This window comes from Macaca mulatta, chromosome 16, assembly GCF_049350105.2.
Source record: "Macaca mulatta isolate MMU2019108-1 chromosome 16, T2T-MMU8v2.0, whole genome shotgun sequence".
Classification (NCBI taxonomy): Eukaryota; Metazoa; Chordata; class Mammalia; order Primates; family Cercopithecidae; genus Macaca; species Macaca mulatta.
Window position 1 is genome coordinate 62161170 of NC_133421.1, and position 24734 is coordinate 62185903.

The window sequence follows — 24734 nt, forward strand, 5'->3', positions numbered from 1 at the left end:
GTGTTAGCACCCTCAATGTGCTGTACCTCCACACTCCCAGATCCCAAACAGAATGAGGACTGGGAGATCCTGCCCTCTTGTGCTCCTATCCAAGCTGAGATCTGGGAACTGCTGGTACCAGACCACACCCCTCCAAAGGGACTCCAGAGGAAGTCCCCAACTTGGGCAGGGTTAATTAGATGGCGCTTTGAGATCTCAGGATGAAAGGACTGCCTAGGGCCATTGTCCTTGGCCTCCTGTCCAGCTTGGCAGGGGAGGGGAGGCAGTACCCTGTCCCTTCAGGCCCCAAGGATGGGGCGTCAGTTTATTGGGAGTGGCACTGCCAGGCTCTGGAGGACTCTGTTCTGAGAAGCTCCTGTTCATAGAAGCAGGAAGCCCAGGGCCGAGATATGGAGGAGTGGGGAGTCAAAGGCTCACACCCTGGGGTCTGCCTCCCCGCCTCCTGGGCAGCACCCAGACAGCCCGGCTCTGGTGCCGTGTGTGGTTTCAGGATAAGCTGCCGATGCCACCCAGAGCGCCCTGCTGACAGACAAGGATCTCGCCTGTTTTCAAAGACGCCCTTTCATCTGCCAGGGCTAATTACACCTGCAGAGCGGAGAAGAGGGCACTGGAGCCAGCCCCCTCCTTCTTCCCCCATCCCGCTCCCAAGCCCCCTACCTCAGGAACCCTTCCCCTCCCTCCCCTCTGCCTGTTTCAAAGCTCTGTGACAGCCTCAGCACCTGCCAATTATGGCTCCTCTAGTGACAAGTGGCTCTGGCTCCTTGGAGGGAGGGTGTGTGAGAGCAGAGGGCTTGAAGATGGGTCTATGCGTGTGTATGACGGTCGGGGTTGGGAGGGTCTGGCTGGCATTAGGAGGCTACTAGGGAGTAGGTGAGGGCCTCGTGAGTGTGAAAGCTCTGTCCCTGATGGAGGCAGCTTGGTGGAGGTCAGGAGCACTTTGGCTCTGATGCAGGCAGCCCTGCGTTGGCTGCCCAGGTATGAAAGTGGGAAGGCTCAGTGCCTCCCACTGGCTGTGTAGGCAAGTGGCTTCCAAGACTTGGGTCGTCCCCATGGTACTTGATGTTTTTTCCTCTTCCAACACTTCGAGTGCTGCTTTGCAACACTCTGCTCATGTGACTGAGTCTCCCACCACCTTGTAAACATGTGTGTCCAGGAGGCGCCATGTTGGTCCATCTTTGCATTTCATTATCCTAGTAGGTGCTCACTGCACACACTTGCCCGAATGGGAGTGGAGAGTGTGTGAGGGAGCACATGGGTGAAGGGGACCCCGGGAGTGTGTGGGGGCCTCTTGGCATGGCGAAGCTCTGTGCCACAGTGAGTGGGGTGTGCCTGCTCCAGTGGTCACTGTGGGTTGCTGTGGCCACAGTGTATGCCTGCACTGGGGTCTGGATGAACCTCTGGGTAAGTGATGACCTAAGAGGGTGTGTGACTGAGTGAGGGTGTGTGTGCATGTGTGTGCGCGTGTGCATGCTGGTGGAGGCTCTGTGTGTTGGCTGCATGTCATGCTCTGTTCGGGAGGAACTATATCTGCCTGTGAGGGGCAGTTAGGGGGGACACAGGCAGTGTGGCTGTGCCTGAGGATCTGCCAAAGGCTTCCAGTGGGGGTGAGATCTTTAGAAGGGCAGATAAAGTCTTCAAACAGATTCTTCCTTCCCAGGCTCCTCACCTCAAAACTGGGAGAGAAAAAACAGTAAGAGCCCATTTTCTTCCCCAGAGTGGGATAAGTGAGAGGGAGCTACACCATAGCCACAGTGCCTTACTCCGCTCCTGGTCCAAAGGAACAGATGAAATGCCAGCAGTGGGTTTCCACGGAGGCCCAGGAAGCTGAGTGGTCCCATGGGGGTGGGGGTCAGAGGATGGGAGCCTCCACTGGCTGTGTGGCCAAGTGGTGGTCTACCCTTGCACGAGAGGCGTGATTCCACACTTTCTGAGATCATTGTGGGTTCTTCTCTCAGTCTCTTAAGGTCCCTACCACCCAAAAGCAAATAAGTTGTGGTGTCTAACCCAAGTCCTCTAGAGGTATTCCAGGCCTAGCCAGGGCCCTGCCCTCCCACTGTCAGAATTCTTAGATAGACACGAAGAATTGACAACCGGACCCTGGATCCTCAGATCAGGGTCACTGATATGATGGTTTCTCCACTTTCCCTCTAAGCCTCATCGCTTCTCTTCATCCTCCCATATCCCCTCTTCTGACCCCGCCTGTCTCTGGGAAATGTCATTCCCTGAGCTTCTCCTGACAGCAGGTCCTTCTGGCATCTAACCGACTTATCTCATGCTCTCAGGCCCTGTTTGGGGGCTGGTGCAGGGGGACCCTCACTGGGGCAGCGCGATAAGACGGGGTCTGACGGCCTGGCTGAGGTCATCAGCCGCCGAAGTACGTCAGCGATGGGTGTGTACGTCCCAGCCGGCCGCACAACCTCGCTTTCATCCTTTGTTCCTGCCAGCCCGGCCCATTCCCACCACAGATTCTCAGATTCCCAGCGTGGCGTGTCCGATGAGCAGGAGTCTTCGCCCGGACACGATCCTCTCCTGGCCCTGCCCTCTGCTCACCTCCCCCTCCCTGTCTCCCGCCCAGCCACTTTCAGAGGGGCAGTCGCTTTCCATCTCCCCACTGCCCTCTCCTTGCCAAGCCTCCAAAGGCCACCAGAGGAATTGTGGTTGGACACAAGGGAGAACGTTTGGGGTTGCCGCCAAGCAGGGAACTTGGCAGGTGGTGGGCCCCCCTTTCCAGAGTGCCGATCAGCGGGTTGGGTGGGAAAGAAACACGTGTGCCTGGGGGTAGAGGGGTGGGCAAGGTGATTTCTCCATCTCCCATCAGGCCTCAAATGCGATCCCACAGCCTTTGTTCACAGTGGCTGTCTGGCTGCTCCGGTCCGGCAGCCAATCCCCAAACATTTCTCCATTCACCCTGGCTTAAAACTACGTTTCCACATCACTGGAATGGTTGTTTGTATTTGGCCCTCCCACTTGCCTGCGTCATCTCTGGCAGGGATTTGAACCCTATCTCCTGGCTCCCAGCCCCTTCCCAGGCATCACCGTGGCCCCCAACCTGGGCCCATCTTCCTCCTTGTCTCCAAGCAGTCTGTAGTTTTGATTTTCTACTCCATACCCCTCCTCACATCTTCCTTGCCCTCTTTCTCCAAGAAACCCTCTCAGACACCCCTCCCTGGCCCTGCCTCTGCCTTTGTTCCCTGCCCTCTGTCTCCTCATCCTGATACCCATGTTCTTTCCAGCCAGAGTCTTCCCGTTTCTCTTCTCTTCTGGGTGCTTGTGAGTGTCGGGTCTATATACCCTCCCACCCCAGTCAGGTGCTCCTCAGGGAAAGGAACCTTTATATTTCCCCCAGTTCCTAGAAAAGCCATGAGACGAGAGCTTGGAGAAGTGAGGGAGGGGAGGAGGGCAATTATCAGGGGAGGTGATGAAAAATTGGTAAGAGCTGAAGCATAAAGACGAAGCATGTCTCCCCTGAGCCCTGGCCCGGTGATCAGCATAGAGAAGAGAAAGGAAGAGCTATGAACATTTAATGGGGTAGATGGGGTGGGAGAAGAAAAATTACCCATCATTCCTCTTGTGGGTCTGAAGGGAGGTCCCCTGGAAGTTTTTCAAAGCGAAGACCAGGAGAGGTGAAAGGGCATGATTGGGGCAGAATGGGGGCCTGATGACTGGGGGTGGAGGGAGCCCACTGCACCAGCTCCTCTTTGTAGACTTTTCCCCTAGGGATAGCAGCAGCATTTGGATGCTGTTTGCTCACTGGAGCAACCCAGTGTCATAAAGGTGCTAACAAAAGTCCCCAGGCGCCCTCTGATCCTGGCCTGGAAGAGAACCCACTGGTTCTTATCCTGGATCTGCCATTAATTAATTTGCTGAGTGATCTCTGGCAAGTCTCTCAACTTCTCTGGGCCTCCCTTTCCTGTCCTCACCCCTCCACAGCAGGAACAGGTGCCTGAGGTGGGGAGGTGGAGCCTTCCCCAGGCTAGCTTGGAGGCAAGAGGATGGAGGAGGGATGGACCCTCTCAGAGGCTCTTTCAGTCCTGGTGGTTGGAGCCAAGCGGTACCTTCTTGGATCCTTTCCCTGGTCAGTCAGGGAGGTTGACAAGGGAGACACAGTGCCGTTTCACTCCTGAGAGGAGCATGAATCTCTCTAAAGCTTCTCTTCCTACCCCTCCTTAGGGTGGCTCCCGGGAATCCCTTTTGCACCCTAGGTCCCCTCCCCTAATATTTCCCCTCCTCCTGCACAAGAGCAGGAGCACACCCTCAGGAGAGAGACTAGCCCAGCACTCCTGATGAGCAATAATTTGTTTTATGACAGAAAAGGAAATTGTCTTCAGTTTCACAAGAGCAAAACGAATTCGTTTGAAGTAGTTTGCCCTGCGGCAGGCAGGAGAAGAAGGTTTCTCTCTAGAGCTTGCTTTCACTCTCCTTCTCTCCCCCTCTCTCCCTCTCCCCTTCTAATTACTGCAGCTTCCAAGCTGTTGGCATGAGTCGATGCCAGGCTGTCAGATGCCAACTGCCCCAGGATCTCACCTCTTGGGTGTGGATAGGGGGATGGAGCCACAGTCACAAGGTGGGGTGGCTCTCAGTTCAGCCTCTGCCATGCCTGAAGCCTTACCTGGCACCATCAGGTAGGGAGGAGGAGGGCAGGGGCAAAGGGCAGCAAGACAGGGCCCAGGACAGCAATCACATCCTGGACCTTGGAAGACCACTGGCACCTTCGATGCTCAGAGAGGGCCTGTTAGAGGCTGGGGGGCTTTCCTGTAAGAGTTACCCATATTTCTAGATCAGCCTTCTTTCTTCATTCTCTGTGATTGCAGCCTGGAAGCTGAAGTCCCTATGGGCATCTGGGCAAGGAACTGGACCATGACCACCTACTGGTGTCAAGACTCAAAGATTTGGCAGGGTGCCATGGCTCACATCTGTAATCCCAGCACTTTGGGAGGCTAAGATGGGAGGATCACTTGAAGCCAGGAGTTTGAGACCAGCTTGGATAACACAGTGAGACACTCATCTCTACAAAAAATAAATAAATAAATAAATAAATAAATAAATAAATAGCTGGATGTGGTGGCACACCTGTAGTCCCAGCTACTTGGAAGGCTGAGTCAGGAGGATTGCTTGAGCCCAGGAGTTAGAGGCTTCTGTAAGCTATGATGGTGCCACTGCACTCCAACCTGGGAAATAGAGTAAAATCTTGTCTCTTAAAAAACAAACAGACAGGCCGGGCGCGGTGGCTCAAGCCTGTAATCCCAGCACTTTGGGAGGCCGAGACGGGCGGATCACGAGGTCAGGAAATCGAGACCATCCTGGCTAACACGGTGAAACCCCGTCTCTACTAAAAAATACAAAAACCTAGCCGGGCGAGGTGGCGGGCGTCTGTAGTCCCAGCTACTCCGGAGGCTGAGGCAGGAGAAAGGCGTGAACCCGGGAGGCGGAGCTTGCAGTGAGCTGAGATCCGACCACTGCACTCCAGTCTGGGCGACAAAGCGAGACTCTGTCTCAACAACAACAACAAAAAAAACCAAAAAACAAACAGACAAACAAACAAAAAGGAAAAAAAGACTCAAAGTTTCATTCAGAGGTGGACAGAATGGAATGGAGAGGACAGCACTTGTGGATCATCAATGCTGTCATTAAGAAGTCCAGTGTAGGCCGGGTGTGTTGGCTCACACCTGTAATCCCAGCACTTTGGGAGGCCAAGGTGGGCGGATCACCTGAGGTCAGGAGTTCGAGACCAGCCTGACCAACATGGTGAAACCCCATCTCTACTCTCTCTCTCTCTCTCTCTCTCTCTCTATATATATATATATATATATACACACACACACACATACACACACACAATTAGTAGGGCATGGTGGCACATGCCTGTAATCCCAGCTACTTGGGAGGCTGAGGCAGGAGAATTGCTTGAACCCAGGAGGCAGAGGTTGCAGTGAGCGGAGATCGCGCCATTGCACTCCAGCCTGGGCAACAAGAGGAAAACTCCATCTCAAAAAAAAAAAAAAGAAGTCCAGTATACTGAAAAATCATGGACCCTCTTATGCCTGCTTTAAAGGCCCCCTTCTCCCCTCCCTTCTTTCTTTCCTTCCTTCTTTCCTTCCTTTCTTCCTTCCTTCCTTCCCTCCCTCCCTCTTTCTTTCCTCCTCCTCCTCCTTCTTTCCTTCCTTGCTTCCTTCCTTGTTTCCTTCCTTCCTACCTTCCTTCCTTCCTTCCTTCCTTCCTTCCTTCCTTCCTTCCTTCTATCTATTCATCCTTCCATTAACTTATTCAACAAACATACAAAGCACTTATAGAGTCCCAGGCACCATTCCAAGCACTGGGAGTACTGCAATGAATGAAACCCCCTGCCTCCATGAAGCTTACATTCTAGTGAGGACAATGTTAGCTTGTAACTCGGTACAAGAGGCTGTACCGAGCACATGCCTGGAACAGAGAAGGCACTTAAAAATATTTGTGGAATGAGTGACTAAATGCCCAGAATGAATCAGAGGTGACACTGCAAATGTTCAGCTGGTGGGTAAAAAAGAACCACTTGCTTAACTCATTCCCTGCCATGTTCCACCCCATCCTCCCTTCCTGTCCAGAGGACCCTCCCGCTGTGGTCCAAGGGGCAGCTGGCTGTGCAGAGAGCAGGCAGACATCAGGCTCCAGGGCTGCCAACCTGGCACCGCTGCTTGGCGCTGGGCGCCCTCTAAAACAACAAACTTCGTGTCTCTAATTTGGCGCTTCCTGTTTATCTTGATATTATCTCCTGTCCTTGAAGCCCACAGGCCCAATCAAGGATGAGGCAAAGGGCCAGAACTTTGGGGACTCAGAGATGGAAGAGGCAAGGGTGCCCTCCCTCCCAGGGTTCTAGGTTGTGCCCACAGGCACTGGGCAGAGGTCCGAAGTCCAATGCTCCAGGCACTAGAGGAGGCTGAGTCTCCTCTGCACCTACACAGCAGGAAGTCCCACATGCTGGATTCTAGTTGTCCCAGGTTCATAGATCAATGCCACTTTTTCCCCTCTATGACTCTTGGTTTTGTGAACACCACAGAACGGGAAGGATTCAGCAGGGGACTCCCCTAGCTTCACTGCTCTCTCTTTCTCATCCCCACATGGAGTGCAGTGGCGCGATCTCGGCTCACTGCAACCTTCGCTTCCCAGGTTCAAACCATTCCTGTGCCTCAGCCTCCCAAGTAGCTTGGACTACAGGTGTGTGCCACCATGCCCAATTCTTTTCTTTTCTTTTTTTTTGAGACAAAGTCTTGTTCTGTCATCCAGTCTGGAAGGCAGTGGCACGATCTCATCTCATTGCAACCTCTGCCTCCCAGGTTCAAGCAATTCTTCTGCCTCAGCCTCCCAAGTAGCTGGGATTACAGGTGCAAGCCACCACGCCTGGCTAATTTTTGTATTTGATAGAGATGGGGTTTCACCACGTTGGCCAGGCTGGTCTCGAACTCCTGACCTGAGGTGATCCACCCGTCTTGGCCTCCCAAAGTGTTGGGATTACAGGCGTGAGCCACCACCATGCCAGGCCTTTTTTTGTGTGTGTGGGGGAGGGGCAGGGTCTCATTCTGTCTCCCAGGCTGGAATGCAGTGGTGTGATTATAGCTCACTGCAGCCTTGACCTCCTGGGCTCAGGTGATCCTCCTACCTCAGCCTCCCAAGTAACTGGGACTACAGGCACCCCCACCATGCCCAACTAATTTTTGTACTTTTTGTAGAAATGGGGTCTGGCTACGTTGCCCAGGCTGGTCTTGAATACCTGGGCTTAAGCAGTCTGCCCACTTTGGCCTCCTAAAGTGCTGGGATTATAGGTGTGAGCCACCATGGCTAGCTGTCTCAGGTTCTTTTGGTTTTTTTCAAAGGGAGTCTCACTCTGTCTGAGTGAGACCCAGACTGGAGTGCTGTGGTGTGATCTCAGCTCACTGCAACCTCTGCCTCCTGGGTTCAAGAGATTCTTGTGCCTCAGCCTCCCAAGTAGCTGGGACTACAGGCATGCACCACCATGCCTGGCTAATTTTTGTATTTTGGGTAAAGATGGGTTTTTGCCATGTTGGCCAAGCTGATCTCGAACTCCTGACCTCAAGTGATCCACCCGCCTCGGCTTCCCAAAGTGCTGGGATTACAGGCGTGAGCCACCACGCCTGGCCCTTCAGGTTCTTGAATCCATAATCTAGGCACTTGAAAGATGAAGCTTCCTCTAGACATTGAAGTCCACCTGGGATCAGCTGACTCTTGGAACCAAGTGAGTGTGTCCACTATGCTGGGCATCAAGATGGCTGCCCTGTGGGTGGAAGGATCAGGGCAGATTCCAGACAGGCCCCCACCCCGGCCAGAGGGGCAGCCTCTGCCACCCCCAGAGCTCCAGGTAATAACCTAGGGGCCACGCCAGGCTCGCCAGCACCTGAGCCACCGGCAGCAGATAATGACGGGGGAGCTGGGCAGTCAGAGCCAACCCTTCAATCAGGAAGCAAATTAAAAAGGGGAGGAATCTCCCAGACAGACCACAACAATGAGACCGGCCCCCTTTCCAGGGCACTGCCCTCCCTCCCCCTACCCGCCTGATTCCGCCTGCCAGGTCCTGATACCCAGCCTCCTCTCTAATTCCCCTCTCGTGGGATCCTGCTGGAGGTTCTCTGGATGACCCTGGCTGAGGGTTGGTGGCCGTGCCCAGCTGACCAGGACACGGGGCCTCTCATGGAGCCTCGTCTGCCAGCCCTGATCTTGGATTCCTGACAGGGCACTGGGCACAGTGTCAGGGTGAAAGAGGAAGGGTCAGGGCATGTTTTTGATGCAGTGTCTTCAAGGTCATGAGGCCGACTCTCAGTGACATGACAAAAGGGATTTATTTATTTATTTTAACCTTTTTTTTTTTGTAGAGTCGGAGTCTCGCTATGTTGCCCAGGCTGGTCTGCAACTCCTGGCCTTGAGTAATCCTCCTGCCTCTGCCTCCCAAAGTGCTGGGGTTACAGGCATGAGCCACTGCACCCAGCCAAAAAAGGGGTTTATAGAGAACTCACCAACCTCTGACCTGGCAGCCCCTTGTCCTCTGCAAAGGGTGTAAATTCAATCCAGTGCAACATGTACTTATTGCACACTCAGTACTAGTTGCTGTATAAGATGCTGGGGGAGATACAAAGATGAACAGAAATTTCCAGTCCCTCAAGGAACCCATGATCTGACACATGCATACAGCTAATTGTATTACCCATCAGAAAATATTAAATGCTCTATATTTTACAACTATGGGAGCACAGAAACGTATAACTTGAAAAACTAGAGAAGGCTTTAGAGAGCATGGGGACATAGGAGTCGGGATTTAAAAGATCAGTAGGAGCTCATCAGGCAGAGAAATGGGGAAGAGCATTTCACACATGGAACAGTGTGGGGTGTAAAAGTATGTGGATGGTAAGGATGGAGTAAAAGCCTCCTGGGGAGTGGGAAGGGATGTGGCTGGAAAGGGAGGCTGAGGCCAGATGGGGAATGGGGCTTCAATTCTAGGCCTAAGAGTGTAGATTTTCTCCTGTAGGTAATGGGGAGCTATTGAATGTTTTTGAGCTGAGGCATGCCATGATTGGGATCTTTCCACCCTTGTAAGAAGTTTAAATTCCTACTGAGGGACTAAGAGGATTCTCCTTTTTCTGCCTGCCCATCTCCGTGACTGACACCCAGCCAGCCTTTTCCCTCAGCTCCACTTACACGCCTTGCTCCTTTGCCCCAAACCTCCAATTCTTTGTTCCAAGCATCCCAAACCTCCAATTCCTTGTTCCAAGCAGGGTGACAGGGTGGGGGGCTTCACTCTCCCTCAGCCCCCACTCCAACCCTGTATGTCCCAGACACTCTCTGGGTCCTTCCACCTCCGTCACACAACCAGGGCCAGCTAGGGGGACAGTAGGAAGTTGTGTGTGCTTGCTTCACAGATCTTTTGGTTTTAAGTCCCCCTGACCCAGGCTTCTCCCTTCACTGATGCCTTCCCCCAGCTGAGGAGCTTCTGGAAGCTGGGATTCTGGGGAGCCCTTTCTCTAATTCACTCAGCTGTGGCTTATCCACCCCTTTCTCAAAGAAAGGCTCTGGGCTGAGGACCCTGTGGCATGAAAAGGATATAGTTCTTGCCCTCAAGGATCCAACCAGTAGAGGAGATAAGAAAACAAGCCCACGGAAGCAGAGCATGAGGCAATAAGTGCTGAGGAAGTTCAGAGAAGCACGCCAGTGATGTGCTGATAAGAGAAGCCTTTGCAGAGAAAGCCGCCTATGTGCCAGCCAGGAGCTTGAAGGATAATGTGCTTTCTGGAGGCAAGAATGGCTGGCAGGGGTGGAAATGATTTCAGCAAAGGTAGGAAGGTTGGACACATTTGGCGAGCATTAAGTCTGTTGGGCTGAGCTGGGCTGTAGGGTTTTTACGAGGACCAGCGGGAGACAAGACTGCATAGGTGAAGTAGGAGGGTCCTGGATGGCACAGTTAGCACTGTGGAGTCACTGGACGTGTTGGAGATGGGAAGTGCCAAGATGGAGTGGCATTTTAGGATGCTTAGACCAGGCATCATGTCTCATGCCTGTAATCCCAGCACTTTGGGAGGCTGAGGCAGGCGGATCACTTGAGGCCAGGAGTTCGAGATGAGCCCGGTCAACATGGTGAAACTCCGTCTTTACTAAAAATACAAAAATTAGCCAGGCATGGTGGCGGGTGCCTGTAATCCAGTTACTCAGGAGGTTGAGGCATGAGAATCGCTCGAACCTGGGAGGCGGAGATTGCAGTGAGCCAAGATGGTGCCATTGCACTCCAGTCTGGGTGATAGAGGAAGACTCTGTTTCAAAAAGAAAAAGAAAAAAAAAGGGTGCTTAATCTGTCATTGATTAGGTGCAGGAAAGCTTAGGTTGGTAGGTACAATAGGAGACCTGAAAATTAATCGAGACAAGAAGTAATTTTTGTCAGCAAGTTGACACTTCCAGAGAATTTCCACAGACCAGTGCCCATTTCCACCTCATTTGTCAATTCAACGAGTATTTGTAAAATACTTGCTAAGTACCAGACACCATTTTAGGCTCTTTCTTCATCATCTTTCCCTGCCCTAAGATAAAAAGATGAAGGTAAACTCTCACCTGCACACACTTGGGAGACCTCACTTAGCCCAGCCTCCCCCTTGCAGCCTAAGCGAATGCAGTAGCTTCTGTCTTTGGAGCAGGTATATTGAGAAAACTCAGAGAACTACATGCAGTAAGGATTTGGGGGACAGTGAGGTAAGCAAGCTTAGGGGTGGGAGGAAGAGTAGCTTGGAAAGCAGAAAGCAGTTGGTGGGTGGGAAAAGGGAAGTTGACAGCCGAGTGTAGGGGAGCCCTGGGATCTTTAGGGGAGGGAGGCTGGGCAAGGAGGAGAAAGATGGAAGGAAGAACAGCAGGAGATGGGCCTCTGGGGCTGAGGATGGGGGCCGGAGGGATGAACAAATTAGAGAGCTGAAGAAGGAAGTAGAGTCTTAGCAGCTAGGGGCGGGAGGAGGAGGTGGGAGACCGAGAGGCGAGGGCAGAGGAAATAGGCCCAGGCACTGGAGACGAAAGTCTGGGAGTCTGAGCCGCTGAGGAGCCACCTGGAAGGTGCAGGCAGCGGCAACATCAAACCTGAGATTCGAGGGTTGGCGCTGGGAGTGAGCTGGAGTTGGGGGAGGTGGCTCGGTGTGGGGGGCCAGGGGGTGGGTAGGGGAGCTGAGATCAAGAGAGAGGGGCTTGAATTGAATCTACCCTTAGCCCCACTTGGTCTTCAGCTTCCTCAGCCCCCTCCCCTCTTCTGGCTCCAAAGGCCAGAAGCCAGGACTCTGGAGTCCCGCCCCCCACTCCAAGCTATAGGCCCCATGGCACCCACCCCTGGCTTTCCCAGCTCCTCTCTCCCGCCCATCACTGATGTTGGGAAAGCACATTGTCTGGAGGTGTGAATAGAGGAGGAAAGGGGGTCTCCTGCCAAGTAGGCTGCTGGCTGTGTTCATTGCTGTCCAGGCAGGGTCTCCACACACCCCTGACTGATCCAAAGGCCAGGGGAAGGTGTGTGGGCCTGAAGGTCCAGGTTGAGGGCTGGGTGTTTTTCCTCTCCCAAACTCCCCCCAACCCCAAGATTCTCCCATCTTTTGGACTGGACCTGCTACCTAAGCATATGGAACCGATTGAAAGAATTTGTATGCTCACCTTATAATTTATGCAAATCAACTCTGTAATTAACTATAATTTGGAGGCATCCTTTGGTATTTGAGACATTTATCCATGAGGAAATGCCCTAGTGATAATGCTCCTGTATTAACATTATTTACTCCACCTGTGTGGTCTCCTCAGCTTGTTTCCCCTCCCCACTCTGATTTTCTGTGCTGGAAAGTGGGGAGGGACAGGGAAGCCCCTCCCTGGAGCCTGCCTCAGTCCTGACGCCTGGGTTCCCCCAGGGGATTGTGCTGGCTCTGTCCTCCCAATTTTGCCTAAGATTGAAGAAAGGGGTCCAGCTGTGCCTCCTAAGCCCTCTACTACTCTATTCTCTCCTACTTGATGGGTGGCTTTCTGCTGACCTTTTACCTCTTCAGGGCCTCAGTGTTCTCATCTCTGAAATGGGGAGAGGAAGGACCTGTCGGGGCCTTTATGGGATAATTGCTGAAAAGTTAATGAAGAGACTGGGAATCCCCAGTCTAGGGGTTGCTGAGGGTATAGGGGAGGAGCAGGAGAATAGTTTTGGGTGAAGACTCCCTGGCTCATCCTGAGAGGGAGGTAGCATGCAAGTCTTGGGGTACTGGGTTCTAGTGTGTGTAGAGGGGGTACAACTGCTCCTGTCCTGTGCCAAGGGCACTGGGCTATGGTCAAAATTGGGATGTCATTCCAGGAAAAGTCCTCAGGCCACTCTCCTATGAGGGTCAGAGTTCCCAGCTTCAGTGAGCTTTGGGAAACAACTCTTACTCTGTTTCATCTCCATTCTCCTTCCTGGTCTTTTGTCCATCTCTGCCCTAGGACATGTTTTTGTTAGCCAGTATACCTAAACTTACAACCACCCTAAAATTAGGCTCATATAAATAGAGATCCAGGGGCTCCCCCTAAATTCACCTTCAGGTCCTTTCTCCCTTTTCCAGGCCACCTTCCCACTCTCTTCACCCTCCTGGAGTTTCAGGAGTCCTGAACTCTCTGTAACAGTTCTTGGCTGGACTCTGCCTCTGGTCTTTCTGGTCTTAGGTGACCTCTTGTCCATCCTAAGCTGCCCCACTCCATCTGAAGTCAGGGAAAAGGTCCTCCCTTCCCATTTGACAATGAGAGATCCCAGGTCCAAAAGATAGATTACCCCAGGTCCAAAAGATAGATTACCCTCGGTCCTCCTGGGGGATCCAAGTTGGGAAGTGAGTATGTAAAAAGAGGATGAAAAGGGAGAGAGAGAAATTGTGGCTCTGAGAAGCCAACAACACTGACATGAAGCTCTGCAAGGAGGAACTGACTTGAAGCTGTGTGGTGTATGTGTGTTGGGTGGTGGGCATGCGCCTTCTAGGTCTCAAATATGGAACTTCTTTATTTCTTACCAAGTCCATGGAGGAAACCTCAGGAAGAGGGGATGGAATTTGGAGAGTTCCAGCCATCCCAGCTCTCCACCCTAGCAATGCTGTCATTTCCTCCATCCTGCAAGAACTGCTTTGTCCCTCTCCCGCTGCCCAACCAACTCTGGGGAAGGAAGGAAGTGCCCCCAGCCCCCACTCCCAGCTGAAATCCTCCTTTCCTGGCAGACCTCACGGACTCAGATCTCACCCCCTACCACTCCCTTAGGAGAGCTGGGGGCCACTGTTTCCTGGATTATCCTAAAAGCTTCCGAGGCCGTGAGGACTTGGCAGCATCCCTGCTCCCTCCTTCACCTCCCCCTTTGGCACTGCCTGTCGCCTCCTTTATAAAGCTTGGCTCTTTTATCACTGCCACTTGGCCCTCACTGCTGCCGCCAGCTCTGGGCTCCATGGACTGGTAAGAGAGGCTGTTCCCTGTCCAGTACAGGGAACCTCCATAAAGAGGATCAGGTCTCCACTCTAAAGTGGGGGTCATAGAGAAGGCTCTGGTTCTCTCTGAACTGGGAAGGGGGAGATAAGAAGGAGATCTTGGTGGGGTTTGCATGGAGAACCAAAGGGATCCCTTGGAGGTCTTTTGACTGGGCTGGGGTAGTCAGCCCAGTGGAGAAGTGGGGTAGGGATTCATAGCTGGGTACTTTATTCTGAGAGAAAGGAAGGGCAAATAAATGTTAATAGAAATACAGGGCACACACACTCACCGCCTGGAAGATCTTGAATGACAGAACACCTGCAAGGATAGTAAGGGAGAAACCACTACCCACATCCTATGGGGAACTGCGTTTATGATGGAGGAGAGAAGACATTCTATACTCCAGCCCACAGGTACACACAGGCATGATATGTACACACATTTGTAGATATACACACACCAACACACAGATGCACTACCCTCAGGCGGGTTCATCTTCTAGACTGAAAAGGGATGGTGGTAGCTAGCAATTTTGAAATTTATAATAAAATTAGTGTCCAGCATTGTGCTTGACCTTAAGTATAAGGTCAATAAGTGTTTGTTGAACGAATAAAGGATGAATGAAAGAAAACTATTTGACCCCAGCTCTAGGCTCTACCTGGTTTTCTAGGAATCAGGGAAGTGTGGTGGGGAGAGGAGGGGAAATAAAGAATATGTTGGCATCCAGGGTCATCAGCTTGCAGGCTTGGAAGTGCAGCCTGGAGGTGGGAGTGGGAAATAGAGGAGAGGAGTGAGTGAGAAGAGGAAAACAGGACCAGACCCTGGTCTGGTTTCAGCTCTGCTTCTAACTTGCTACTAACTTCCCTGTTTTGGGGTTTGGTTTCTCTACCAGTAAAACGAGGGCTTGGACTAGACAATTTGGGGCTAGACCAGCTTTGATATTCTCATAGTGCAATCTCTACAGGACAGTTGAGGTTTGGAAGGGATCACAAGTGCAGAGTCTGACTTGTCTCAGCAATTCAAGATGGGATCAGTTTGTCCATTAGACTCAAGATAGGAGATGGCTTTGATCTAGGCATTCGTTTAAGAATGCTGTCTCCTCTGCCTTCAGGCTCTAGGGGAGCTGGACTTCCAGGGCCATCAATTCTGCCATATTGAGGCCAGAAGGACTAGCAGGCAGAATATGGGCTTTGGAACCTGAGAGATCTGAACTCAGTTTCTTCTTCTGTCTTTCAACAACTCTGTAATCTTGGGTAGATCATTTAACTTCTTTGATCTTTGGCTTCCTCATGTGTACAATAGGAATAATAATAATTACTTTGCTGCATGATCATGAGAATTAGAGATATTTGTGTAAAGCACCTGGAACATAGTAGGTGCTCAGTAAATAAATGCTGGTTGTGATAAACACACAGACTAATGAGGTTTCTCCAGGTACAAAGTGGGTCACTGACTATAGATGAAGCTTCAGAAGAAGTGGGGTGGCAGGAATGGGGGTTGGACACTTGCAGGGGAAATCTATTTATTTGAGGGAATGAGGAGGAGCAGCAGAAATGGCCCAAGTTCAAAACAGATCTCAGTTTATACAGGAGATGTGATGGGCTGCGTTGTTCAATTTTGAGTAGCAATAAGTATATGGGCAATGGGCTGTGGTCACCTTGCTCATTATGTCAGCATCAGACCATGGGCCGTCATTCAGTGGGAAAACATTTAGCAAGTGCAAACCAAAAGGGCTGGAAGCAAAGGACTGCAAGTAGAGGGGGACTGGAGGAAGGATAGTGCCAGTACCCTGAGTGAGCAGCAGAAACCTAGGCAGAGCAGGAAATCAGAATGGCCGAGAGTTTCCAGAGACAACTGCATTGTTGTTGAATTTCCTGCTGATGAGCTGCAGGCAGATGGAAGGTCCTTGCTCATGGGATTCCAGATGGTTACAGGTATGGTTGGATTGGGGTAGGGCTAAAGGGGGCCTAGAGTGAAAGTAGCGGGGAATGTCTACCATCCTCGGGCTGAATCCCTGTTGCTTTCCAGGGAAAGACAGAAGGGGCCAGGAAGAGAAGGCAATCTGATGCATATAAATGGGAGGGGGAACTTGGTCCCCCCCACCCAGAGTCAGACCCCTGCACAGGCTTTAGCACCTTAGGAACACTAGATATAGCACAAGCAGGCAGCTTGGAGGAGGAGGCAGGAATGCCCAGAGGTCAAATCAGGAACCAGAGTCCCCCATTGGGAGCTGTTTTGGTCCTGATGAACTTCTACTCCAACCCAGAGGTAGCTGTGAACTAGGATACAAACCCAACTGGCCAGGATTTGTAGGCTGAATGGATGGAGAGAAAGTTGCGTTGATGAAGAAGATTGTCAATTTAGCTGTGGCCACAAAGATCCAGAGCAGTTCCTGTGAATCCACATCCAGGGCCCCAAGTAACAAGAAGGCAAAAAGCAAACCCCGACTGATCAGAAATCTCAATCCCCTGATGTTAGGCGGTGCCTCCGGCTTCCAAATGCCTGTCAGTTCTCTAGCATGGTGGCTGCTCTTACAGCATTTCACAAAGGAGGAAACTGAGGCTTAGAGGCACCTGACCTGCCAAGGTCAGGTTAGCAGGTGCAGGGCTGGGGCTAGAATTTAAATCCGTCAACTTCTAGTCCACAGGTCTTTGTGCATATACCTTAATCCAACAATATTTACTGGGAACTGACTTATTTAATAATTATAACAAGGATATCTTCCATTTACCTGGTACTTACCAGGGGCCCCGTGGGCTAAGCATTTTTAGGCACATCAATTCCTTTATGCCCCCAGGAGACCCTACCAATGTGTACCCAGATTGTCCGGATGAGGGAAATGAGCCTTAGAAAAGAGGGACATGCACAGATGAATCCGACGTCGATTCTGGATGAGAACGTGTGCGTGTCTGGGAGGTACCACACATATACGCATACACACATGGATTGATTTTCACCCCACTTGTGCACTCCGTTTAGCTATTTTTGAGTTACCGTTTGAGTGTGTCCCAAACGGGGATGCAGGACAGGTAAACCAATGGTGGTGGAATAGGGTCTGTAGAGGCGAGATTAAATCAGCCTAAATTCAAATATGAAATCGACTGTAAAGAGGAAAACGAAATTTCAAAAAGCTGACGGCAAAGCGCACAGGGGAGACCAACCGGCAAAATGAAAGAAATAGGAAAATTAATTGGCATTCCCCTGCAAAAAAAAAAAGGGTCACATGGAGAGATCAACACTGCTGCATGGGAGGTATCAATCCGGAAAGAAGCATGGGGCCACCTCGGCGCCCAGGCAGAAGGATGGGTGGGTGGGGTGGGGATGGAACTTCCCTACCCACCGGTGCTTGACAGGTCTCGGAAATGTCGACCTATCCAGATCTTGAGAGAAGTTTTTGTGAGCTCCGCAAGCGCGCTGAAATTTTACCAGAATATTGCACTGGGCATGTGCATTTTTCTCAAAGGAATCCAAGACCCTTCCCCAAAGTTAAGAACCTTGGGTTTAGACATTCTGGTGAGAATTAGGAAGGAATGGTGGCAAGGGATAGCTCAATTCCTTCCAGAAGTGTCCCTTCCCAAGGCCATTCAGGCGCCTGCCCATTCTTCAGAACCGGCTGCTGGGGGCAAGGGTGTGAGCAGGCTGAGCACTTCCCGAAGGACAGGAGGGCGAGGAGAGGCGGATTTGAGAGGTGGATTTCGGAGGCACTGGGGTTGCTGCCTAAGGGGAGGGGCAGAGTGAGAGCTGCTGGGACCTGGGACCGGAGTGGGGGCAGCAGAGACCGGTTGCGGGGGCGGAGGCTGGGAGAGGGGAGGAGAGGAGGTGGTCGCCCAGAAATGTCAGAGAGGGAGACCCCTAAAGCAAGAGGGAAAAAAGGACAGGGAAGGGTGGTGGTGGAGAGAAGCGGCTAGGGGTGCGGGAGTTGAGGCGGGGCAGGCGACCGGGGGTCGGGGGAATGGCGAAGGAGGGCAGCCAAGACAAATTTCACACGGCCTAAGCCTGGAGGCGAACTGGACACATACTTGGCGCTCAATGCTGTTTCCTTCTTTCCTCCCAGTTCCGGGGCAGCGCTGCCCATCCAGAGAGGGTGGGTCAAGGGCCATCGAGGCAACTAAGGGTTGCTGCCTAAGGGTGGCTCTGTATCACCCCCAGGACCTGCCCCCTTATCCATTCCCCCCAGGTCTTAGTTCTGCGTCCTCTGATAGACCGAGCCAGCTCGAGGGCAGTTTTCCACCCGGCGGGGCGGGTCTTAGAACCTGGGAATCACCCCACCCGGGCCCCTCGCCTTGGGAGTGGAGGGGACCAGGGAGGAGCGAGGGAGCGGGCGGCGTACGCCCTAGTTAACTATCCTCCCCCACTCCCGCCCGCCCCCTCCTCGAGGCCGGGCTGGGCCTCCAGTCCAGCCGAGCCCGCAAGGGTTAAAGGCGGCAGCAGGTGAGGTGGGCGGGGCCGCGAGATCTGGGGAAAAAGCAGCGCTGGGGAGAGGATGAAGGCAGAGAGCGCGGGTGAGTCACGGGCGGAGCTGGCCTCGCTCGTTCGCTGGCTCCTGCCCGCCCTCCGTCCTCCGCCCTCTCGCCAGCGCTCACCTCCTCCGCCGCCCGCCGCCCGCCGCCCGCCGCCTGCCGCCAGCTGCCGGGTCTGGCTCGCCTGGGCTCCTGCCCCTCACCGCTCGAGAGCTCGCCGGCGCACAGGACCCATGAGCGCCTGTCTGTAGTGCACCAGCCAACCGTGCCCGGAGCCCGCCGCAGCCTCGAGGTAGGAGCGCGGGTCGGGGTGGCCAGGGGTGAGCGCTACGGAGATCGTCTCGAAAAAACGCACTCCGAACGCGCCCCAGCCTCCTATGACCTTGGGAGCGGGGTAGTCCTAAAGGATTTGAGGGGTTAGAACCCCGATGGAGGGAAAACCGGGCAGAGGGGAGAGACTGGAGGGACCGAGGAGGCTGTTAAACTGGGGCAACTGGAGAGACTGGGACAACCAGAGGACCGGGACATTGAGAACTGGGAGTACTAGCCAGTGATTCGGAGAGGCAGAGCGGAATGGGGCATAAGGGTGCCCCGACTCGCCTTCCCACTTCAGGGCTTGGGAAGCCTGCGATGTGCGCCATGCTCTCTCCTTTCCTGAAATCTTTCTAGGCCTGGAAGTGAATCGGACACATACTTGGCACTCAATCCTGTTCCCTTCTTTCCTCTCAGTTCTGGGGCAGGGCAGTGCTGCCCATCTGGGGCAGGTGGGTCAAGGACCACAGAGGCAACCTAAGGGTTGCCACCTAAGGGTGGCTCCATATCACCCCCAGGACCTGCCCCCTCCTCTATTCTCCTGGGTCTTAGTCTTGCATCTTCTGCTAGACTGAGCCAGCTCCAGGGCAGTTTTCCACCCAGTGGGACCGGTCTTAGAACCTGACAATCACCCCGCTTTGGGTTTCCGAAATCTTGGTAGCAGGCCACTGCATCCCAGACCTGGGCTCTTCAGCTCTCTGCCAGAAGCCACTCCAGAGCCCAGATTATTCTAGGCTTCCCACTCTCCAGCCCCTGGGGCAGTTCCCAGGTGCCAAAAGCTGTTAGGGTCCCCGGCCTCACAGCTTGTGCCAGCCCCTTCTGTGCTTCCCCACCCCGGCTCCGGCTCCGTTCCTGCAGCTTCACCCTGTTTTTGTCTTGTGGTGAGGCAGCCAGAGCCTGAGTAGGTGCCCCCGTCCTCCTCTCCCTCCCTCTCCCAGGTTATCAGTGCCACCTCCCTGGTCCCAGAGGCAGAAGATGGTACCATCAGCTAAGCCCTGCTGTGGGAAGGAAGCAATCCTGCCCTAAGTCACCGGTCTCCTCTCCCACCGGTAGAGAAGACCCAGGCACACAAACCTGCCCAGCTGAGGCACCAGGTCTTCCAGGCCTTAGGGAGAGGTGGTGAGAAGAGAGTGACCTTCAAGCCACAGATATGTGGTTGAGAAAGGGTTGGGGGTCTCTAGGGTTCTAATGGTTTACAGAAAGATTGGTTTACAGAAAGTAACAGACTGGGAGTCCAGGAGTTAGGAGACCTGGTTGATTGAATGAAAAAAATGAACATCCTTGCCCAAGTCACTGTGGCAAGTCATTCAGCCTGCTTCCTCCTCTTCAAAATAAGAAGATTGGCCTGGAGCAGTGGTTCTCAACATTGGCTGCATGGAAGAATCACCCAGGGGTGATCCATGCCTGGGATGCACTTGCTCATGTCATCTTTTTGGGCAATTTTTGCTCTTAAGTTCTGTGATTTTGACTTCCCTTGTTGCCCTCCTCTTCCTGCACTCTAACCCTGTATCACTTAAAGGGGTGCAACTGTCCCTTCCAGAGCTTGCTGTCAAGCTCTTCTCTGGGGAAGCCATTCCCTCCCAACTTTATACCTGGGCCTCCCCTAGCATGGAGAAGAGGATGGGTAGCAGTCAGAGAATTGCCTGGCACTGGTATGAGTCAGGAGAGGGATGGGAATTTGGTTTTCTCTGGTGGGGGTGCCTCCCAGATTCCAGGGGGTATCTGGTGGCCAGAAAGCTGCTCCCCAGGGAGGTGAAGTCCCTGCTTGAGGGAAGGGGGTGGGGGCATGGGAGTCCGTTTAGTGGGCCTGATGTGACCAGGACAGGCGGGGAGCAGTGTAGACGGAGAAATGCTTTTCATTACTGAACATGCTTTGGGAATGGCATGAGAACTCTTTCTCTAAAGACTCAGGACCCGTTTGGGGCTTTATGAGGGGCAGGTCACCTGAAGCTTTGGGTTTCAGAAACAGACCATCTCCTCTCCCATCTGTATCCTGAGTTAAACTGGGGAAGCTGAGACAGCTCTAGATCCTCCATTTGGGCTGACAGCAGGTCTGCAGGGGGAAAATGCCACTGACCTTGTGCTGGCCTGGGAAGCTGGGGTGGGATGGTTCTAGCACTGTGCTGTAGGTGTATCTGACCTACCATCCTGGGAGTGGCCCAACTCTAGAGATGAGCTGGGTCATATGGCAGGGATCACCCAGAGGACGGTAGACCTCTATCATCCTCTGTGCTTGGATGAGAACTTCACATTCTGGACCCTTCCTAGCACTCTCGAATTCTCTGAACTGATCTCTAGTCCTCCTCCAGAGGTGCATCCTTCTTTCACAACTGGGGCCAGAGAGGAGGACTTTGCAGGGCTGGCACCTGGGTTAGGAGGTAAAGTGAGCTGGTTATTTCCCTTACTTTTCTGCTTCTTGGCCTCCTTTAGGTCCCGTCTGAGGTGCCCCTGACCGTCCCTGCCCTCACCCCACCCCGGATCCCGGCAATGCTAACCGCTGTCTGCGGCTCTCTGGGCAGCCAGCACACGGAAGCGCCGCACGCCTCCCCGCCGCGCCTCGACCTGCAGCCTCTCCAGACTTACCAGGGCCACACGAGCCCTGAGGCCGGGGACTACCCCTCCCCGCTGCAGCCTGGAGAGCTGCAGAGCCTTCCGCTGGGCCCGGAGGTGGACTTCTCACAGGGCTATGAGCTGCCAGGGGCCTCCTCGCGGGTAACCTGCGAGGATCTGGAAAGCGACAGTCCGTTGGCCCCGGGCCCCTTTTCCAAGCTCCTGCAGCCGGACATGTCACACCATTATGAACCGTGGTTCAGGCCCACTCACCCAGGCGCGGAGGATGGCTCGTGGTGGGACCTTCATCCGGGCACCAGCTGGATGGACCTCCCCCACACTCAGGGCGCGCTGACCTCACCTGGCCACCCGGGGGCGCTTCAGGCGGGCTTGGGGGGCTACGTCGGAGACCACCAGCTTTGTGCCCCGCCACCCCACCCGCATCCGCACCACCTCCTTCCAGCTGCCGGAGGGCAGCATCTCCTAGGGCCGCCCGACGGGGCTAAGGCCTTGGAAGCAGCCGCCCCGGAGTCTCAAGGGCTGGATTCCAGCCTGGACGGGGCGGCGCGTCCCAAAGGCTCCCGGCGGTCGGTGCCCCGCAGCTCAGGCCAGACCGTCTGTCGCTGCCCCAACTGTCTGGAGGCGGAGCGACTGGGGGCTCCGTGTGGGCCCGATGGGGGCAAGAAGAAGCATTTGCACAATTGCCACATCCCGGGCTGCGGGAAAGCCTACGCCAAGACGTCGCACCTGAAGGCGCACCTGCGCTGGCACAGCGGCGACCGTCCCTTCGTGTGCAACTGGCTCTTCTGCGGCAAGCGCTTCACGCGCTCGGACGAGTTGCAGCGCCACCTCCAGACCCACACCGGCACCAAGAAGTTCCCCTGTGCAGTCTGCAGCCGCGTTTTCATGCGCAGCGACCACTTGGCCAAGCACATGAAAACCCACGAGGGCGCCAAGGAGGAGGCGGCCGGGGCGGCCCCGGGAGAGGGCAAGGCCGGCGGCGCAGTGGAGCCCCCCGGGAGCAAGGGCAAACGCGAGGCCGAGGGCAGCGCGGCTCCCTCCAACTGAGCTCCTCGGTACCGCCTCCCTGCGGGTCCCCCGGGGGGCACAGGATGCGAGCCCCCAGGTCTGACGTCCTTGGGGGTGGCTTGAGGAAGAGGGGAAGGTGCGTATTTATTCAGCGGGGAGGAAGAGTGGTGCAGGGACAGGGAGATGGGGCACTAGGAGTTCTTAGTCTCTGGGGCTACTAGGCAGGATGCATTATGATTGGGCCGGTAGGAGCTGCGCAATGCCCCTCTGTTCTCCCCTGCCTCATAGTTTCCCTCGCCCCTGGGCTGGGGGGTTGGGGTGGGACACCCGTATCGCGGCTGGCTGGCGGGGACAGGCTAGAGGAGACAGCAATGCCGGAGCAGAGAGAAGTGGGACCGGCCTGGGGCGCTGGAGGTGGCTGTCTGGACACGTCCTTAGCGCCTGGGAACCAGGACATAAAAGCGCCTCCGGAGCCGCCCTGCGGCGGGGTCCCTTTCATCCCACTTATAAGTGCTTCTGCCCCTAGGGTTTCCGGAGGGAGAGCCGAGATGGGATGGGGGAGCCTGGGGGTCCCCCTTGGCAGGGGTGTCTCTCTCTGGTTTGGAAGGTTGTTGCTGTAAAAATAACTCCTTTGATGAGCTTCCTTATTAACCCTTTCAGACCCAGTCTGATGGAGTCATGAAGGAAGAGGGGAAGAGGGCTGGCATTCCTGACAGCCTCTCAGCCAGGGCTGGCAATAAAGGACAGAGTTAGACGTAGGGGGCGAGTAGGGAAGTCCCCTTCTAAAATGAGAGATAGGGATTTGGTGGGGTATGGAAGGAACTAACCCCTTCCCTCTCCACCTCTGATTCAGCCCTTAATTCTTGGTCTTTATGATAAATAAAGTTCAGTAGTCACATTCCCCATCTATTACCCTAGGTGTGTTTTCAAGGCAGCCAGCGGTAGAATCCATGTAGTTCCCACCAGTTGCCTTCCCCTCCGGGATGGAAGGAAAAGGTTTCTTGGGCTTGTTGGGGACAGATTGGGGGTGTCTCAGCAGAGGGACCTCCACTGGTTCCCACTCAGAGTGGAGGCCTGCGGCCTTCCTGACCATCTCTTTAGCCGTCACCAAGAAACCAAACCCCTGTCCCTCTAGCTTGGCCCTTGTTTTTCCCTTGCCCCTGCCATAGCATGTTCATTGGGGGATTCCTTCCTCCCGCTCATCTCACAGGGGAAGGGAGAAGAAAGAGTTGTTCTCCCACTGGAAGGGGTTCTGCCTTCTGAGGTGACATCCAGGAACCTGTCCCCATTCCCTTCTCCTTTAGATGTTAGAAATACATTTTGATTCTGATCATGGGGTGGGGAAGAAAGGAAGGGAGGGAGGGGAGAAGCCCAGCAGAGGCTGAGCCAGGCAGAGGGGAAAGAAGCTGATATGAGGAAGGGTCTGGCAGGCCACAGCCTCTGTAGCTGGAGGACTTTCCCACGCTTGAGAGAGGGGCCTTAGAGTCCCTCTGACACCCCTCCCGCTTCCCCTTGCTCCCTTTCTTCACCTGGAGCCCCCTGTGGAGATTAGCTCTGTATTGATTTTTAAGTTATAAGCAAAGGGTATTTTATTTAATATTAGGTTATGTGTGTGCGTGTTGTGTGTACCTGTGTGCATGTGTGTGTGTTTCTCTACTGAGCCTGGGGTCTCCAGCCAGGAAGACCCCATCTTATTCACCATGTCCAAGATCCTGGGATCTGGGCCGAGCATCTCTTCCTCCCTTGTAGATGCTGGAGCCCAGTCCAAGGTCTGGGAGCTATATGGGAAGTGGGGGCTGGGATCTGGGTGGGAATATGTGTTTGTATACAAAGGGAGCCTCCTTAAAAGGGACAGGATGACCTTCCCGAGGGACTCACTGGCCTGGGGTAGTTTAAGAAGTAATGTTCTTTCTTTCTCTTTTCCCTACCTCCTGCTAACCCAACCAGAGATCCCCTTCCTTGCTGAGAGGGTTGGGGGCAGGAGAGTTGGCAGTGCCTGCAAGTTGCCTGGCCAGGTGAAGAGGGGGAGAGAGGAAGGGCACTGTGGGTGTAGGATGCCTTTCTCCTCCACCCATCGAAACCAGCCACCCCCTCCCTGTGCCACCAAGACAGCCTTTTCCAGTGGCCATCCTAAGGGGAACTCCCAAATGGGTGTTGGTGGTGGACACAGATGCTCCCCACAGTGGAAGCCCCAAGCTCTGAGGTATGCGGGTAGAGACTTTGGATAGGTTTTCTTCTGCTCCCCTCTTTTATAGATCTAGGCTGCTTGGCTGCCTGTCTTTCTAGGCAGCCCCCCTAGAGGAAAAATGTAGGAATTTATTTTTTCTTTAACTGCTGTGAACTCACTTTGAGGGGGTAGGAGGAGGGAGAAACAGCCTGTGTTTTTTATGCAATAAAGTCATCAACTACATCATGCTTCCTTTGTGTTCC

At 53.9% G+C, this 24734-nt stretch overlaps 1 protein-coding gene across 4 annotated transcripts; it reads left to right on the forward strand.

Annotated features, from left to right (window-relative positions):
* Positions 1-10193: 10193 nt before the first annotated feature.
* Positions 10194-24717, forward strand: SP6 (Sp6 transcription factor). 4 transcript variants are annotated; one of them, XR_013406617.1, is made up of 3 exons: positions 18388-18705; positions 21156-22440; positions 24252-24717. XR_013406617.1 is itself a non-coding variant. In XM_077971357.1 (3 exons), the coding sequence occupies exons 2-3, from the start codon at positions 21213-21215 to the stop codon at positions 22828-22830; spliced, it is 1011 nt and encodes a 336-aa protein (XP_077827483.1). In that variant the 5' UTR covers positions 18388-18705; positions 21156-21212; the 3' UTR covers positions 22831-24717. The 4 variants fall into 4 exon arrangements, 3 of the variants coding, with proteins under 3 accessions (XP_077827482.1, XP_077827483.1, XP_001083491.2); XM_077971357.1 differs by having other exon boundaries at positions 21156-22111; positions 22719-24717; XM_077971356.1 differs by lacking the exons at positions 18388-18705; positions 24252-24717 and adding an exon at positions 10194-10315 and having other exon boundaries at positions 21156-22480.
* The last annotated feature ends 17 nt before the right edge of the window (positions 24718-24734 follow it).